This window comes from Narcine bancroftii, chromosome 10 (genome assembly GCF_036971445.1).
Source record: "Narcine bancroftii isolate sNarBan1 chromosome 10, sNarBan1.hap1, whole genome shotgun sequence".
In the NCBI taxonomy this organism is placed as follows: Eukaryota; Metazoa; Chordata; class Chondrichthyes; order Torpediniformes; family Narcinidae; genus Narcine; species Narcine bancroftii.
This window is the reverse complement of record NC_091478.1, coordinates 77,378,201-77,396,792: the sequence shown is the minus strand read 5'-3', so window position 1 is coordinate 77,396,792 and position 18,592 is coordinate 77,378,201. Positions and strand designations below refer to the sequence as shown.

General features: G+C 38.8%; 1 protein-coding gene across 4 annotated transcripts in view; it reads right to left on the bottom strand.

The window, feature by feature from the left end:
- Positions 1-2,478: 2,478 nt before the first annotated feature.
- The window catches only part of LOC138744801 (glucose-fructose oxidoreductase domain-containing protein 2-like), a 28,399-nt gene continuing 12,285 nt past the window's right edge, over positions 2,479-18,592 (bottom strand). For all 4 annotated transcript variants that reach the window (XM_069901487.1, XM_069901488.1, XM_069901486.1 and 1 more), the window contains 2 exons: positions 17,964-18,305; positions 2,479-5,192 (listed from right to left, as the gene is read on the bottom strand). In XM_069901487.1, coding sequence (XP_069757588.1) covers positions 4,291-5,192; positions 17,964-18,216 — 1,155 coding nt within the window. In that variant the 5' untranslated portion in view covers positions 18,217-18,305 and the 3' untranslated portion in view covers positions 2,479-4,290. The remainder of the gene's footprint in view (positions 5,193-17,963; positions 18,306-18,592) is intronic.

Genomic DNA, 18,592 nt, shown 5'->3' with positions numbered 1-18,592 from the left:
CAAGTTACTTTGCAGACTACATTAATCTACCAGCATCTCAATTTTTGTTCCTGAATATACACTAAAGAATCCTTCAGGACACATCAGAAATGTAAGTTCTTGGGAATCACCATTTCAGAGGATCTTTCCAGGATCCAACACATGAACAAGGTCGTCAGCGTCTCTAATTCCTCAGGAGTTTATGGAGGTTTGAAATGACATTAGAAACCCTGGGAAATTTCTACAGATGTCTGGTGGCAAGTATGCTGACTGGCTGCATCACCAATTCCCCTGAGTGTAAAGCCTTGCTAAAGGTAGTGGACACAGCCTATTACATCTGGCAAAACCCTCCCCACCATCAAAAATGTTGCCGTCGGAGAGCAGCAGCAATTATCAAGGATCTACACCACCCAGCACATGCTCTGTTCTCGCTGCTGCCATCAGGAAAGAGGAGTAGGTGCCACAAAACTCGCATAACTAGGTTCAGTAACAGCATCTAGCATTTCACCATCAGACTCCTCAACAATAAACTAAAATCAGGAACTTATTTAAGGACTCATGCTTTTGCACTTTATTGTTCCTGTGTAGCACAGTTTGTTTACATTTCATTATTTGTTTACAGGTGTTCATTGGGTACAGGTTTTTATTTGCCCCACAAATAAGTGATAATTCTGCCTTGCCCGCAGAAAAAGAATCTCGGGGTTGTATGTGATGTCATGTATGTACTCTGATAACAAATCTGAATGTAGAAAACATTACAACAGATTGGCAAGAAATTTTGTCAGGGAGGGAGGTGGAAAATTAGAAAGAGAACTCCAAGGAGCAATTACATTCCAGTAATGATTCAGTAGCTAGATTGAAACAGGTCAGACATCTCAAGCATTTCAAAACAAGAATTTTAATATAAAGGCATTGCTCAACTAGAAATCAAATGATTCAACATGCCTGAGATAAATATGCAAGTCTTAGAGTGCAGATTTGTAATGATGAAAATGGAGGTTGAAAGCAAACCAATTCAAGCCCCTTTCATACTTGCAAATGATCCCATGAATTAGCCTCCAATCAGCCTTTAAACTGTCTAGGGTGAAAGCAAAATCAGCTCAACACCGGAATCAGATGATGTAATCTCACACCGGGAATTGATAGCCTTGACCCCTGGTACAATCCGCAGCATCTGCAGATGCTGGCATTGCGATCAGGCAAGTGTGAAACCGGTAAATGCTTTGTGGGATTGAAATAACCCAAGTTTTTGTGTGTGCAGGAATGTGAAGGAAGATTAAAATGAAGGTATAAACTTTGCCATGGGAAAGCCGCAGCGGGAGAGAGAGAGGAAATAAATAGCAATCAATAGCAAACAATTTTTAAACAGCATGGGAAAATTGATAGCTATAGCTCACAATTTATAAAGACCGTGGGATAAAGCAATGGTGGACCTGGCTTCCCAGAATGCCGTGCAGCAGAGAAACCCCTCCATAAATGCTCCGTGACAGCTCATTCTCTGCTGCATGGCATTCTGGGAGGGCAGGTCTGCCATCGTTTTTTCCCATGGTATTTATAAATTGTACGTGATTGTGGTACCAACTTTCCCCACACTGTATGAATTGTGCACTATATCACTATAAACTTTCCCACGCTGTTTAAAAATTGTCCGCTATTGCTATTTATTGCTAGCACTTTCCCACTGTCACAACAGCAATAGGGGCTGAAAGGCTCATACTGTGTTGTACGTAAACATGTTAATTATAATTAGGCATGATTAATTTTGTTCAAATATAAGATCAAAATACATTGATTAGGATTTAGGACACCTCTACCATTGCTCGATGAGTCATGACGTCACCAGTAGAAGGTAGAACAGTCCTAACCCCAGGGGTGGCTCCTTGCAAGTGTAAAAGCATTCAGTGTCCCAGTTAGGAGTGGTCAAGTGTGAAAAGCCAAACCCCCATTCCTATCCCAGGACATTGAACAGCCAATTTAGTGCGACGTGTGTGAAAGGGGCTTCAAATTGCAAAGAGGGGGATGGAGTTGGTGATCAGGGGAGTTAAAAGTGGGCCAAACATAAAGGGACATTTCAAGGAAATGTCTGCAAAACCATCAGTGATGTCACAATAGTCCATGGCTGAAGCAGAACTGGACATCATAGTAACCAAATTATATCTTTACAAATGAATGAAAATGAATGGCTACAATGTTGCAAATATATAAATTAGCGATAGGACAGAAAATGTACACAAAAAGCATAAGTTTTGATCAAGATTCTTAATGCAGTGATTTCAACTATGTAGCACCCTTGAACAGTTTATGTAATTTTCAAAAAAAACATGATCAACTTATCAGTTTAAAATTATTTCTTTTTAATTTTTCACAAGGTTGACTACTGGCTCAGAAGTTTTCAACATTTAATCATAGTAGAACTAGAGACAGAACATGTAAGATTTCCCAAATACAGCAATATAGTCATCCCTAAATGCAGAACGGTTTCAAACAAAAGACTCATAGTTGTCAATTTTATTTTATGCTTTATTTGCTCTGCTTTAAACGCACCATCTAAAGAATCCCAACGAAGTTTTGTGTCCATAGCCATATTATTCATTAAAATACAAATTAATCTTTTAATACAAATTCATACAAGCCAAACATGAATGACATGGACACAAATCTATTTCCCCAAACCCATATTACAAAGTTACTACAAATACATTCACAAAATTGTTAAATAAACTCAAGCATTTCACATAGGAAATCAAGTTTAATCTTTTAGCCTCTATGAATTGACAAAAAAATATTGCAATATAAATAACCCATATCTGAATTTTTAAACCAAAAATAAATATCTATAAGGTAACCTATTCTCTGCAGTTCAACTATTCAAAGAAACACCAAATAACTCCCCATCTTGAACAGATCTGCAAAGCAAACACGTTTTAATAAAATCACTTAATACCATAATAAATATCTATGAAATCATCATATACAAAGTCTGAAAAACTAAATTAAATTTTTTTAAAACTATGACAAAAATATTGTACAACTTGAATTTAAAAGCCAAGACCTACAGGTCCATAGAACAAATCAAACTCATTAATTTTCCATATTACAAAGAGGAAACTAAAAGCACATTGCAAAAACATTCCAGCCATTTTTGCAATACTATTTTGAATGCAGGATACACATTCTGAAAAACAAATTAGAATGCCACACCCTACAGCTCCTAATTCAAATAAGCCTTACATGAACCAATTTGTTTCAAATTTGGAAATCTTTTTTTACGTGATATGCTGATCACTATTTACTTAATACCAATCCTATCAATAACCAGCTTCACAAAATGAAATATGAACAGAAACATCAGTGTGTAAACATTGTATCAAGCAACTAAAATTATTTTCATAATTGCTTAAATACAAAAGAATGTTCCGTCATGAAATGCACACAAGAGTTGAAGAGAAAAACGGCCATCAACTGGACAGATTAGTGTTTGGATATCTCAAGATTAGCTTCCCCAGTATTCCACCTTCATTCACCTTTCACCTCTGTGCATCTTTAAAGTTCCATTTTGCTTACCAAATTTTAGTGCAAACATTGTGAATGTAAATATTTTTTGCCAAAAGAACCTTAAAAGCTGAACATGCCTACCAAATAAAAGTATTTGGAGAACGCAACATCTCCAAACGCACATCCTTACAGGAAAATATACACCGGAGGTATCATCCACTTATGCTAAGGTCGGAATCTATTTTGTCTATGAACCACAGACAATTATTCAATGTCAGCAAATTTTCACTTGTAATTTGGAGAAATATCCATCACTAATTATGCATGTAATTTAAACAGTGAGAAAATGGTGAAAAAAATCTTTAGATAGGTGCCAAGTTTCTTCTGGAATACCGAACTAAATGCACAGTCAAGCAACAATGGTAAACCAGGAAATACATAATTCACAACCAGCCACAATTTTCACCTTCCCGCTGAAATCTTCATTTGAATTTTATTTTATCCAAATAAATGTTGATTTTGTCGTATTGAATTTATTCATTTAGGTATCAAACGCACAATTTTGTCTGAATATTTTCATTCTTTGCTTAATCAACCACTGTTAAATGACAGCATATCGAAACAATCAGTTGAAAGGAAGTAAAGATTTAGTATGTTTTTAAAAATACAGTATATGGTGGTTTCACCTAGTTCTGACTTGTACAACACTACAGTAAGAGCACAATACTCTTCTCATACTTGAAAGAACTAATTTTGGTACCTTAAAACATATTAGTTTGAAATCATCTTTGTAGAATGATACCTTATTGCTATTTATTATAAATTGTTACATTGTAAAACATCACATAGATTCTGATTGGAATCAGGTTCTTCTGCTATCACAGCAATGACTTCCCATTCTCCAGATCTGCTCGATCTCTTAATAGCATCCACAACACTTTGCATATAAAGGCCATCCTCAAATGAAGCTGCCATTGAAACCGGCTTGTGAGCCCAAGTGCGCCGATCTTCTTGATCTTTGAAAGACTTACTCAAGGCCTGAACCATGTAGACAATGCCCTTTAAATACAAGAGGGGAATATCTCCAAATGCTTTCTCCATCACTCCAACTGCATTTACCAACATGGTGTCAGCAAACAGCAGCTCCTCTTTGAAAGTGGTGTTTTTCTGGCCGTACAAGTCTGTTCCCCGAGCAACCAAACGTCCTGCAGACCCTACAACCATGACTTCGTGAATAAATGGGCCAGGCATATTAAAATTGAGTGTAACAGTGCTACACACACCACCATTCATTAACATCTGGAAGAAGCAGAAATCATCACTAGTGACATGCCGGATACCGTGGATGTTGTCGTTCTGCTTGACAAAGGTTTTCAGCAGGCCATGAACCTTCTCAGCTCTCTTGTTGGTCAAGTGAGTCAAAAGGTCTACAATGTAGGTGCCCATTGTGTGAAGCCCACCTCCACCCATCAGTTCATCACAAATCCAGTTGTACTTGCTGCTGAGAAGACTGCCCCAATAAACACGAACATCACATATCATCACATTACCGATGTAGCCTTCTTCAATGAGCTGCTTCATTTTGATGAATGCTGGCAGGAACCGAAGGACATTATCTACAATACTCATGAGCTTCGGATAATAACGAGCTGCTTTCACCATTTTGATGGCATCCGCTGAAGTAGCAGCTTTTTCACAGATTACATTCTTTCCAATACCTTTTACAAGCACAAAAAGAAAAAAAGGAAAAAGGTAAACTATGTAAAAGTAATGAAACCTGCAGATTGCACACATTACTAATAATATTCAAAAATAATAATTGGAAGCTTCAATTCATGCATAGCACGTCACACAATTTACAATTAATCATATAAACCATCTATGTGGAATTTGGTAAGAAATCACACAAATCCAATTAATGAGGCACAGAGATGCCTTGTGTTATAGCAGTGGTACCACTTTAAGTATTCCTCATGCCATAAGTGTTCTGTGATTAGTAAGGGTTTGCTTAAGGTGGTATGTGAGTAGGAAGGGAAGGTTGAGAATCACTGCTCTAGACCCATTACTGAAATATTTTGCTTGAGAAAAATTGTCATTGGCCCATTTCCTTTGGAGTTATGAAACCATACACATAATGAGTCAATGAGGGACAATTAAAACAGTGGTTTTCAAACTTTTTCTTTCCACCCACATACCACCTTAAGCAATCCCTTATTAATCACAGAAGACATGGCATAGGGAATACTTAAAGTGGTATGTGAGTGGAAAGTAAAAGGTTGGGAACCACTGTATTATAGGATTGTTAATGAATTCAAATTGAATTTGTGGTCATAAAAAGATTCAAATTGTTCATTAGATGGTGGAAATAGATGATAGAAAATAGTGGATGGGAAATTATGGGAAGGGAGGATTTTAAAATGGACATGAGGTTTAAAAACAAATCGTGATGACAAGCACACAAAAGGCTATAAAGACAGAAATTTGCACCATGGGAGAGAGCAGAGGAATAGAAATGGATGTTCATACAATAATATTATAAGGGATGAACACATATGACACAGGGATTTTGTGTTGACTCAGCAGAGTCTAGAAAAAGCAAATAATGAACAAAGAGACTGTAGGTTAGGAAGTGAGATGTAGTTTTCAGAATTTGTTCTAAAGAATGGTTACAGGCTACTTCAAAATATAATGGAAATAAAAGTACATCAGACAAGTCCTTTTAACAAAATTACAGATGCAAAAATAAATTAGCTTCCCCAGTATTCCTCTCATCTTTTTCCAAAGTAGCAGTATCAATTCTTACAGAAATTTAAAATTATGCAATGTGTCAGTAAATTTCATACACTGACAAACATCCAGAAAAGAACATTCATGTGCTCTGCACAGCATTACAAATCAGAGACATATCAGTTAAAATTCAATTTTCTCTGCTCTGCCCTCCTCCATAGCTTCCTGCTTTGTCCTACTAATATCTGTATAGGTTTCAACATTTTGTGTATTTGGGATTGTTTATTAGGGTGAAAGGAGCTACACAAATGCAATTTCTGTTGTTGCATGGAATCAACGTTTTATTACGACCATTTGATTAGAGGTGAAGGTCTAAAATCTTGATTCTCTATGGTCACCAGGCAATGTTTAAGGGGAATAAGAAAAGTAATTTTAGAGAAACCACTTAAATTTTATACATGTTTCCCCAAACTAAACTGAAGGGTTTGTCTCCTAAATAATCCTTTATGTGAAAATCAGGGAACACAGGAGGCACTTTACCATTGATATCATGGATGACAAGAAAAATCAGAAGCTAATTAATTTTCAAAGTGAAAAGTACAAGATGAAATTTGCTTGCCATTCATCCAGTGGTAATTGTTTCATACAGAATCCTGAAGAGAGTCTCTCCCCCTCCAACCCCTTCATTTTAAATAGACTCCTTCCCACTCATGATCAAAGAGGCTTTAGTATTATTGGTTTTCATTAAAAACTTTCAAATACAGGAGCTATATATCCTTTAGTATAGTTAGCCATAGAAACAGAGGAGCTCAGTGAACCAAAAGCTGGAAAAGTTTTAAGCAAGATTGGAAGAAATGGGGGCTGGAGCAAACATAATATCCGTACCTTGGGATTAAATGCATAGAGAAAGGGCAGACACCTGTAAAACTTTTCACCAAGCTACTCACCGAGGTGTTGGGAAAAACAGTTTCTGAGTGTAGACCTTTCACTCAATCGAGTTCATCATGCTCCATTTCCAAATGTGCCATATACTCTTTGTTGTTGCAAAACATAATTAAAATTAAACTCTTCCTTCATGAAAAATTTGTTCTGTGAATGCTCACGAACTAGGAGAGACGTGTATTTGAAACCAAAAATTCAAATGGGGCACTTGTAACCCATATTAGAGTGATCCTTGTTTCAAGAGGAATTAATTCAAACACCCTAAAGCACACATGTCAAAATTTGGCCCGCGATATAATTATATTTGGCCCGCAAGATCATTTCAAAAATGTATTAGAGGTGGCCCGCCCTGCAGCGAGAGCCGATGCTGTTTTCTGGTAATGTCACCCCCAACATCCTCCCCCTTCATTTCACATCCTTCCCCATTGTAACACGAGAAATTGTAACACGAGAAGTCTGTCGATGTCATCAGCCGGCAAGCCAGTTGGAAGGCTCCCCGCACAACCAGTCACTTCTCCCACCTGTCGAGCGGTGCGGCGGATGGGCTAGCGCCTGTAATTTCCTGTCGGCGCGACGGACGTGGCAGGATGCGCACAGCCCCCGGGCAGCACGAGCCCCGCGCGACTGGCACCAGACGGCCCTTCCACAGCGCGAGCACACTTCTCCCGGTCGCCACGGCCTTCAGCGCTTGCACCCGCGCGGACCCCAGGGACGGCTGGTTCGGCCCTGCACGTGAAGAGAGAGATGGTGGCTGTCCTCAAAGGCTGATCGGCAGCGCGCTGGGCCTGAGTGGGTGGGTAAGCAGGGGTGGGCAGAGGGTGTAGGTGAGGAGTAATGGGCAGGGGAAGTTATGGTGGTGTGAGGGGCAGTTAGAGGGAGTGATGAGTAGAAGGAGGGGTGGATAGAGAAGAGGTAAAAGGGGAGGGGCAGGGCGAGTAGGGGAGGGGTGATTAGAGGGTGAGAGACGGGTAGAGGGAGGAACAGGTTGAGGGGAGAGGCAGTAGAGGGGCGTGTATAGGTTGGGGTGGGTAGAGGCAGAGCGAGTGGAGTGAGGGGTGAGTAGAGGTTGGGTAAAGGACTGGTCAGGTAGAGGGATGGTGGGTTGAGGGTGAATAGAGGCCTAGAGCCTGAGGAGTGAGCAGGAAATGCTGAGTCCTGATGCAGGCCAAAATGGACACAGCCTGTGAATGCTGACTACATCTCCACAGGGACCAAATAGGTTTCCCTCAGGTCAAGCAAAGGGTGAACTTGAGCTACCTACTCCTGACCTGTAACATTATCCTCCTAAAATTATATCCTAAAGTTTAACATTACATATGTAGAAAGAAGAGAAAACATGCAGATGTTGTTGAAAATTTTCAATAAATATTTAGTTCGGCCCTCGACTTAGTCCAAGTTTTTAATTTTGGCCCTCCATGAATTTGAGTTTGACACCCCTGCCCTAAAGTATGATCTGATGGGAATTAAGCAACAAATTATACATGCTTTGTAATTTCCTATTAAGAATACCACTTACTAGTTCTCTTCAACACAGCAACAGGATGTTTTTGCTGGCAACTAGACATCTAAAATTTCCTGGGCTGCCTAACTCAGGTTCTTACAACACAATTGTTAGAGAAGCAATGATTTCAGACAAGTCAAAGAAACCTATTTAGAGCCATTATATCAGATTTCAGGTTTAGTCATCTTACTGAAAACTCTCAGCCACATCATAACACTGCAAAGGAGAGATGAGTCACAGCACATAATAAGCCCAAACTATGGACTGGAGAATTGGAAATAATATCACTGTAATCTTTATATACAGGAATTGAAGCTAGCAGGAAACAAGAGCTAAAGGTCATAAGAAACTGGTCAGAATCTCACATTCCTTCTCTTTCCTCAAATACATCTCCAACAATAGCTGGCATTGGAAAAGGCATTCATTGTATCTCAATGTTGAAGGATGTACAATACAACTTAACAGCTCCATGCCAGTTGTCAAAATAAATCTACAATTAACGCAAGCAACTCATGCATTTAGTCTTAGAATGAAAAGGATTGGGTTTAGAAAAAACTTTATCCAAAGATATGGGTGACAAGCCTGATCAAAAGATACATTAAAATATGCAGCTGAAGCTTTTCCCTTTCTGAAAAGGCTTAGGAAGGAAACTCTCACAGAAGACTATGACTGGTCATAAGTAGGCAATTAGGTTTTTCTTGGTCCACTTGATGGAAAGTGGCAATTAAGTGAGAGAGACACAGGACACTGTGTTTAGCTTCAGATTCCAGCATCTGCAATCTGCTGGAGGGACTCAGTGGGTCGAACAGCATCAGTGGGAGAAAAAGAACGGCTGCCATTTCAGGCCTTGGTGTAGATTTTGGCCCAAAACAGCAACCATTCTTTTTCTTCTGCTGATGCTGCTTGACCACCCCCTCCCCGAGTTCCTCCAGCAGACTGCATTGAGCAGAACTGAAGTGGCCTACCACTTCACTGGAATTTTACAAGGCAAATATATTTGGGGAAGTAATTTACATTTTAACGTGATTAAATGCTTCAAAAATAGGAAAAATATTTGACAGATTGAAAGAAACTGTTACACTGTTCAGTTTGCTATCAACTTCTCACAGCAGGAATAATCTAGAAAGTTAGTTTGAACAAATGACCAAACTTGCCTCAATTCTGAGAAGCTCCATTATCCTCCAGTAACTAATCTACATTCCATTTTGCAATTTTTCTCCGTGCTTCCCACAACTTTCACACATCATTCAATGAGTTGCTAACGTGAAAAACAATTCCATTTTCAATCAGGATTTAAAATTTAAAAAGACCAAGCCTGAAGCCAAAATCTGAAGGTTTAAATTGTTCAAAGGCACCTCTGTATTACACAAAACAGACTTCCCCTAACTCTGCAGGAAGACAAGTCGAACTGGAATCTTTTAGCACTAATTTTGAGGGGCAAGTTTAAAAAAGACAGTATTGTAGGTGCCCGGAAAGGGCTGCCAAGGGTAGTGATGAAGCAGATACAATGGTAGCATTAAAGAGACTTCCAGATAGACACATGAATAGGCAGAGAATGGAGGAATAAGTACATGCAAGTAGAGCTTCAGCTCAATCTGGCCATCATTTTTGGCAGAGTGGGCTGAAGGTCCTGTCCCTGTGCTGTATTGTTTTACATTTTAATATAAGCCAAAGAGTATAGAACAGTTATGAGGAAAAAAACATGCATTTTTCTGTTACTGACTGCAATACGTAATAATAGCCTTCCACAACATAAACCAAAGGCATTATATTGTCTCTCCCAAACTTCTAACATTGTAACAGCTGGTCAATAATTTCAAAAATAGCTGAAAAACCTGTGAAACAAGCACACAGTCAAATTTGGCTTCACTCCTCCAAAGGAAATAAAATGACTTGTGTTCAAGAACATCAAATGAGTCAAGGTTAATTAGAGCAAAAGCTCACTGTAACCCAACTGGTGTTTATTCCAAGTATTCATTATATATTCACGATACTAAATCTACTAATAATTAATTTCTCTACAAATTAGTTATTTTAGGGACTGGTTTAATTTTAAAAAAATTTAAACATACAGCACTATTACAGGCCATTTAGGCCCACAAGCCCATACTGTTCAATCACACCCAATTGGCCTACCACTTCCAGTACATTTCAAATGGTAGGAGGAAACCAGAGACCCCAGGGAAAACCCATGCACACATGGAGAGAATGTACCAACTCCTTACAGACTGTGCGGGATTCGAACCCCGGGCCACTGACGCTGTAACAGCATTGCGTTAACACTATGCTAACCGTGCCACCCAACTGACCATTGTCAATTTGCATTCCCAAACCAACCAAATGCTAAATGACAAGACCTTGGGTACTGTGTTGTAGAATGCTGTTACATGGTTGGGGAAAAGAGAGTGGGTTGAAGGAAAATGGGGGAAGCACAAAATTAAGGCATATCTATTAAACATCTGAAAAGCAACTGATAGGTGAACAAACCATGCTCTAACGTGGCCAATTGTCAAATCTAAAAAACTTAACATTCTCAAATCTTTCAAAATTCAATCATATTTTGGCACAGATTATTATGAATATTTCAGAGAAGTAACAAAAGCACTCAGGTAAATAATTAAACCTCAATTACAAAAACACAAATCATCCAATATTTGGCCTCCTCCCTTAAAACCATCCCATTCCACTCCAATGAATTTATTAGGTGTTCCTCTGCCAGGTTGAGCTTGGCATGGATTCAGTGGCAATCCCCCAGTACTTGAGAGTTAGAGATTCAATGGGGTACCATATTTATGACAGATGGGAAATTGTAGAAGGGTAGTCAAAATTAAGAATTTGAAAGCTTGCCGGTCATCTCTGAATCTGGGGCTTACATAGCAAAATATTGGCATTCCCCAGAAATGATTTAGCAGACTTATTTTGGTAGTCTTATTTGGTACCTCTCTCAAGTCCTCTTCATTACTCACTTTCTACTTCTAATTCTTAAACTAGCTTAAATCTATGAATCCAAGATTGTTTAAAACTGCAAGTTTACTAAAGCACTCAGGCTTACCAATATCCAAATACTTCAAAATAAATCAAGTAACATAACTTCATACTGTTTTTGTGGTTACTTCTCCAAAATATTCAAAATTATCTGTGTCAAAATATGCTTGAATTTTGAAAACTTCAGAAATATTTTGATAATCTTAGAACAATACTTGGACTGGTAAGGGAAATCTGGTCATTTTTCTTTGTCATTTCTTGACTTTCTCACCCATTAATTTGCTAGCCCCAGTTACACAATGAGATATTCAGTCATAAACACATCTCTAATCTCGCAAATCTTACCCCAGAAATACAGCTGTCCACGGAATCACTGGTGGCTACTTTACATTGCCACAAATTGACAATTGCAAGCTCAGCAAAGAAAATCCAATATTTTTGAACAAATTATATTATATAAATTATGAACTTAAATTATGTAAATCACTTACTGGGATAGGTTATTTTTTGTGATGTGCTATGAACTAATGTGAACTGATAAGCTAATCTCTCAGAATCTGGCACAGAGCTTCATAACCCAAGTAATATGCAGGCACAGAAGTGCAGAGATTGGGAAACTCAAAGACAGGCTGGTCTGCATTGATATAGCACCATTCACACCACAAGATAACATTAGGTCCATTTGAAATGTTACTGATTTAATGTGGGAAATCTGGAAGTTAGTTTTTGCATTGGAAGCTCCCATACAATAAAGATGATGAGCAAATAATCCCATTTTAATTACATTCAGTGATAATTATTGGCTACACTATTGAGATTTCTTTGATTTTGTTCAAATAGCACATTGGAATAACAAGTATAATTACTTAGCTACAAAGCACAGGAGACTTGAAAAGACTCTAGCGCAATTTTGAAAGAGATTCTGTATCAGTGTAGATCATGTGGAAAAATGGTGGCACTGCCGGAACAGATGGGAGGGCAGTGCTTCCGCTGGCACAGATCTGGGGAGGGGGTGGGGTGGCGTGAGGGGGTTGGGATGGAAGAGACAGCACTGCTCTGTGCAGTCCTACTGCCTGGTTGTGATGCCAACAGCCTTGCACAGGCTTTAAACAACCTTTTTAAAAAAAGGGCCAGAGATTTTTTTTAGCAGATGAATATTCCCCCTCCCCCCATTTGACATGGAGAAGTCTACAGGGAAGGTGATCAATGCAGCGAAGGGCTGCATGCTGCTGGAGGCTGGCTAGTAGGAACTAGGTATCAATACCAGAATTCAAGGAGGTGCTGAGGGCAAGAATTGCTACAGAAGGGGCCTCGGGAGCTGAAAGCACAGAACTGGGAGCTCGGGATTGCCAGTGGATCAGAGAGGAAGCTGTGAAGCTACGGGAAGTTTGGAGGAGAACCCAAAAACATTGTTTTTCTGAAGGGACTCTCATTTGCTTCTCTTATTGTTGCAGACGCTTGGCTATAATAGTGGCATCACTTTGTGTGCCTTTACAGTGGGCAAAAAAATAACTAATTTTTGTATTGTTGCATGACAATAAAGGGATCTTAATCTCAGATCTGTAAACCCAAGTCTCTGCAGTTGAACATCAATGCACAATTTTCAACTTCAATGGATATGTGCCAGTCTAGTAAAAAAAGTGTGCATGAAACAGCGGAAGCTTTTCAAATTAGTAACACAGAAGGGAAAAATACGAAATTCATGGAAGAAAATAGTTATTTTTATATTAAAATCAATGTTAACTAAAACCAATGGGAATGAAACTCCACATTGAATTGATTAATGCTCGAGCACAACTTAGATTTCCATGACCGACAGGGGGACGACCTGCGGCAGGCGACCCGGCAGCAAGGTCAACCTGCAACGGGAGGCCCAACAACAGGTCGACCTGCAGCAGGAGGTCCAACAACAGGAGACACAGCATCTGGAGGCCCAACAAGAATACAGAAGCAGCTCACCAGAGAAAGATGAAGATACAAAGAGAAGAAGATGACACAAACATAGATACAGACACAGAAGAGGAGGAAGAAGACCAAGAATTTCAAAGGAAAGAAGGTAAAATAGAAGGACAAAGTTTAGATAAAACTTTTTTCGAAGAACAAATGAGGTCATTAAAAGAATGGCTATCATTAAAATTTAGTTCAATCAAAAGAAAAATGAAAAGAGCTGGAGACAGAATCCAAAGCTTAGAGTTGGTCATGACTGAAATAGGGAAAAGAGTAGAAAATGTGGAGGAATGAGAAGCTGCTGTAGGAATGGAGATAAATGATTTAAGAGGGAGGTTGGAAGAGAACGAAAAAAAAATTAAAGAGACACAAGATTTATTGTCACAAAAAATTGACGTATTGGAAAACTACAGTAGGCAAAACAACATAAAAATAGTGGGCCTGAAAGAAGGCAAAGAAGGGTCAGATATAAAGGAATTTATAAAAGGATCGATGCTGGGAATATTCACATGAAGAAATAGAAATCAAAAGAGCGCATAGAGTGCTAGAACCGAAACCGCCACCACATCAAAAACCGAGATCCACAATGGTAAAATTTCTAAGATATATGACAAGAGAAAACATACTGGAGCAGGCAAGAAAGAAGGTTAGAGAAGACAATAAGCCATTGAAATATAAGGGACAAAAAATATTTTTTAACCCGGACATAAGCTTCGAACTTTTAAAGAAGAGGAAGGAATTCATTAATTAATGTAATTAATATAACTTTATATTAAGACATCCAGCAGTACTCAAAAGTATTTATTTCTGAGGGACAGAATAGACTGTTCTCAGACCCAAAGAAAGTCCATGAATTTGCCGAATATTTGCAGGACAGGAAAAGAGGAGTGACAAGAAGGATGACCAGCAAGAAAATATGTAAAAATATAAAGTAAAGATAATGTATATATAAAGATTTAAAGATGGATAAGAGAAAGGGAAGAAGAAGAAAAAAAGAGAGCTTTGTTATAAGTATAGGAAAATAGTGCTCTCTGGGGTGGCTGGGGGTGGGAGAATAATGGTCATTGCGGAATCGGTTGACTCTTGCGAGTAAATTCGCAAACCGAATGGAAAGGGGAGTTGTGGTTGCCGTCAGGGGACAGGAGGCAATCCAAGAAGGGGAGGTTCATTTGGGGTTAAAGGGTTATTGCTTGCGGGAATTGTTGGGGTATTTCATGTCTTAAATGCGTTGTCATATATTGAGATTAAAAAGGAAAACTTAATAAAACAGTAATGGAAAAAAGGGATGGAGGTGGTGGAGGCAGAAAAGATGTGATGATAAAGATATAAGATGGCCACGTTGGACCATATGACTATAAAGATTAAACCAAGTTTAAGTGTATCCCATTGGGAAAAAAAATCACATATAATTTAAAAGACAAAGTTAGAATGTTTGAAAAAACCTGGGAACCATATATGGAACATAAAGAGCAGGCCGAGGACCACCACCACCTAAAATGATGAGAAGATAAACATGATTAGATTTTATGTGAATAAGTAGATGATACGTCTTTTTTGTTTGTATTCCTTTTGTATAAAGATATTGTTTTATTGTATTTTATATGTCCAATATTTACTGTTTTTGGAGGGAGGTGGGAAGGGGGAAGGGAGGGATAAGGGGAAAAAAGAGAAAATGTCACTGTGAATATTTAAAGAGATGCATCTGTAAATTTATTGGTTGATATGGTTCATAGTGCGATAAATAAAAAATTACAAAAAAATATAGTATAAGGGTGCTTTTATGTTCATAGTGCCCCGCCATGAGTTATGTGTCCCGCTGTTCCACCAGTTTAGCATTCTATTTATTGCAACAGGTTACCAGGGCACATGGTTAGCAGAGCGGAGTAGCGCAAAGCAGTTACAGCCCCAGTGATCAGGACCAGGGCTTGAATCCTGCGCTGTAAGGAGTTTGTATGTTCTCCCAGTGTCTGAGTGGGTTTCCTCCAGGGGCTCCAGTTTCCTCCCACCATTCAAAGTGTAGCAGGGATGTAGGTTAATTGGATGTAATTGGGCAGCATGGGCTTATAGGTCAAAATGACTTGTTAGTGTGCTGTATGTCTAATTTAAATTAAATTTTAAAGTTATAAACAAAGTGCTTTATTTTTGCCAATGGACAGAACTCAGTCAAGAATTAACATTCTGTAACAAAACTGTAGAGAATCCATAAGCCCTGGACCAGTGAACACCCCTCCACATTAGATAGGGTCCACACAAAAATAGCACCCATTTAAAGTAAATTATGGATAAGCTAGTGGAACAGGAAGTTGTTCAATAACTTGCTTATTCCAGAAGTGAAAGTGACTGCACTACTCAAGTACAAATAATACATATTTTCAGAAGTAGGACCATATTCAACAACTTCCTTTGTTTATATAATGTTCACATTTTAGCTTATTGTTATTAATGCAAACTTTTGGAGTTTTGATAATAGATTATAATACACTGCAGTATCGCACAACACATAAAACAGCTGTTTTCTTCCTCATCTTTTCAACTTCAAATAGCAATTTACACTGGGTGTTCATAATTCTTGGCAGACTACGAAAACTGTTGCATTCTTACTAACATAACATCTGTCATTTGACAGACACTAATAATGTCTTTGGTAAAGTTTCAGAAGTCAGATATAATGGTCAAACATTTACTCCTTCCTAAAACAGTATCCAGGAAAAGGGTACAATGTAAAGGTACAACTTTCTTTCAAAATACAAAGTTGCATGGAACTAGAGGCATGCCCAGTACTACAACTTAAGATACCAATAAGGCAAAGCATCAGATGTAAAACTTAACCCAACTGCGCTGGATGGGTCACATCTCCAGAATGGAGGACCATCGCCTTCCCAAGATCGTGTTACATGGCAAGCTCTCCACTGGCCACCAAGACAGAGATGCACCAAAGAAGAGGTACAAGGACTACTTAAAGAAATCTCTTGGTGCCTGCCACATTGACCACCGCCAGTGGGCTGATCTCGCCTCCAACCGTGCATCTTGGCGCCTCGCAGTTCGGCGGGCAGCAACCTCCTTCGAAGAAGACCGCAGAGCCCACCTCACTGACAAAAGACAAAGGAGGAAAAACCCAACCCCCAACCCCAACCAACCAATTTTCCCTTGCAACCGTGCCTGCCTGTCCCGCATCGGACTTGTCAGTCACCAACGAGCCTGCAGCAGACATGGACATACCCCTCCATAAATCTTCGTCCGCGAAGCCAAGCCAAAGAAAAAGAAGAAGAATTTTTACAAAGTATTTCCCATACCACTGTCAGTAAAAATTTGTGGGAATATCTTTGCGTTAGTTGCATTCTCATCACAAGGTCCATATCATAATCTCATGAAAGAGGGAAAACTGAACAAGAGTGGGAACTGCAGCACATTTGAAGTCTAAATGACTACATACAATTAACATCCTATGATGAATCATAAAAATTAGCCTTTTATCTTCTAAAATTTATTCCAATCAATTTTTCTATTGGCTCAATGTCCAATTGTAGCTTAATTTCAAAATAAACCCAAGGAGGAATTGGTTCACATTTTGGCCACGATTGCCAAGAATTTCATAACAAGTGAATTAAACAGGCATAGAACACTACAGCACGGAAAACAAGCCTTCTAGCCTGTGCCAAAACATTATTCCACTAGTCCCATTGACCTGCACACAGTCCATAAACCTCCAGACCTTTCCCATCCATGTATCTATCCAATTTATTCTTAAAAGTTTCTCCAGTGCATTATAAGCTAATGAACTGCCAACAACCCAGTGATCTTACAGCAGTGCTGAACTCTAAAGAAAATGCTTACTAAGATGCTCCAGTTATACAGATCTCATGCAAGCTTCTATGCACAATTACAGACAAATGAGGTTTTTGAGTTTTTAAACTAGTGAAATTCGTATAAACATATATTTCAATAAACACAGTGCATTTATTCATTGTCAATGTCCCAACAACATATGCTATACCTATTAAATTAATAAAGGTTACCAAAAATAGTGTGAGAATCATCTGAATCACATACTTTATTTTCCCTGGAGCACAAGAACAGTACCAATAAGATGGCAGAGCACCTTACACTGATCTCCTGTGCTACAGTGTCTTGCCAGACAAGAGGTAATGAAGGGGCCAACAAGATGATCGACAGCAACAGTGCCATAAAAAGGAACAGGTAAATGTAGCCTGCCAGGAATATTTAAGATGAGTTTTTAAAATATAGCACATGTAACATTTCAACTCATTATATTTCACTGACATAACACACACTGAAGAACGTTGCAGAAACAATTTTTAATATCCCAGAATGGAAACTTAAATCTCAGGATTTTGCCTACACAGATTAGAAGAAGGAAATACCATACCTAATGCCTTGGCAGCAATCTGGCAAGTAAGAGGTGGAGGAATATTAATGCAGATTAGATCCACATCCTGATGGAGCAAAACGTCATCAGTCCGGCTTGTGTAGAAGGAAATGTTCATTTCCTCTGCCAGCTGCTTAGCTTCTTCCTCTGTTCTTCCCCAGAGTGCCTCGATGGTGAAGCCTTCAGCACGCAACAATGGGACCAAAACCCGTGCAGTGCTCCCTGTTCCAAACACACCAACTCCTGGAAGCATTTTCTACTCGGTCTGTTCTATCGGCAAACAGCTTCCATAGGAAAAGGGAAGCAGGTTTACCTCTCCTAATTCACACGATAATGGAATTGCTGCAAACAAAAAAAAAACAAGACTTTAAAAAGTGCAGGTCATTTCCTAAAACAGATCAAAATGACTTCAAACCTAAACTAAAGAATTAGGTTCATTAAATAGCTAATTAAAGATTCAGTTTATTTGCTATAAAATACTTTTTATTCAATAAAGCAAAAAATGCTATGCATAAATTACAGACAAGAGCCTTCAAAGTCAAAGTTCAGATTTATTGTCAAAGTACATGCATGATATGCCAAACTTTTTTTTGCCTCATCCCATACCCCTCCACATTTCTCCCATCCAT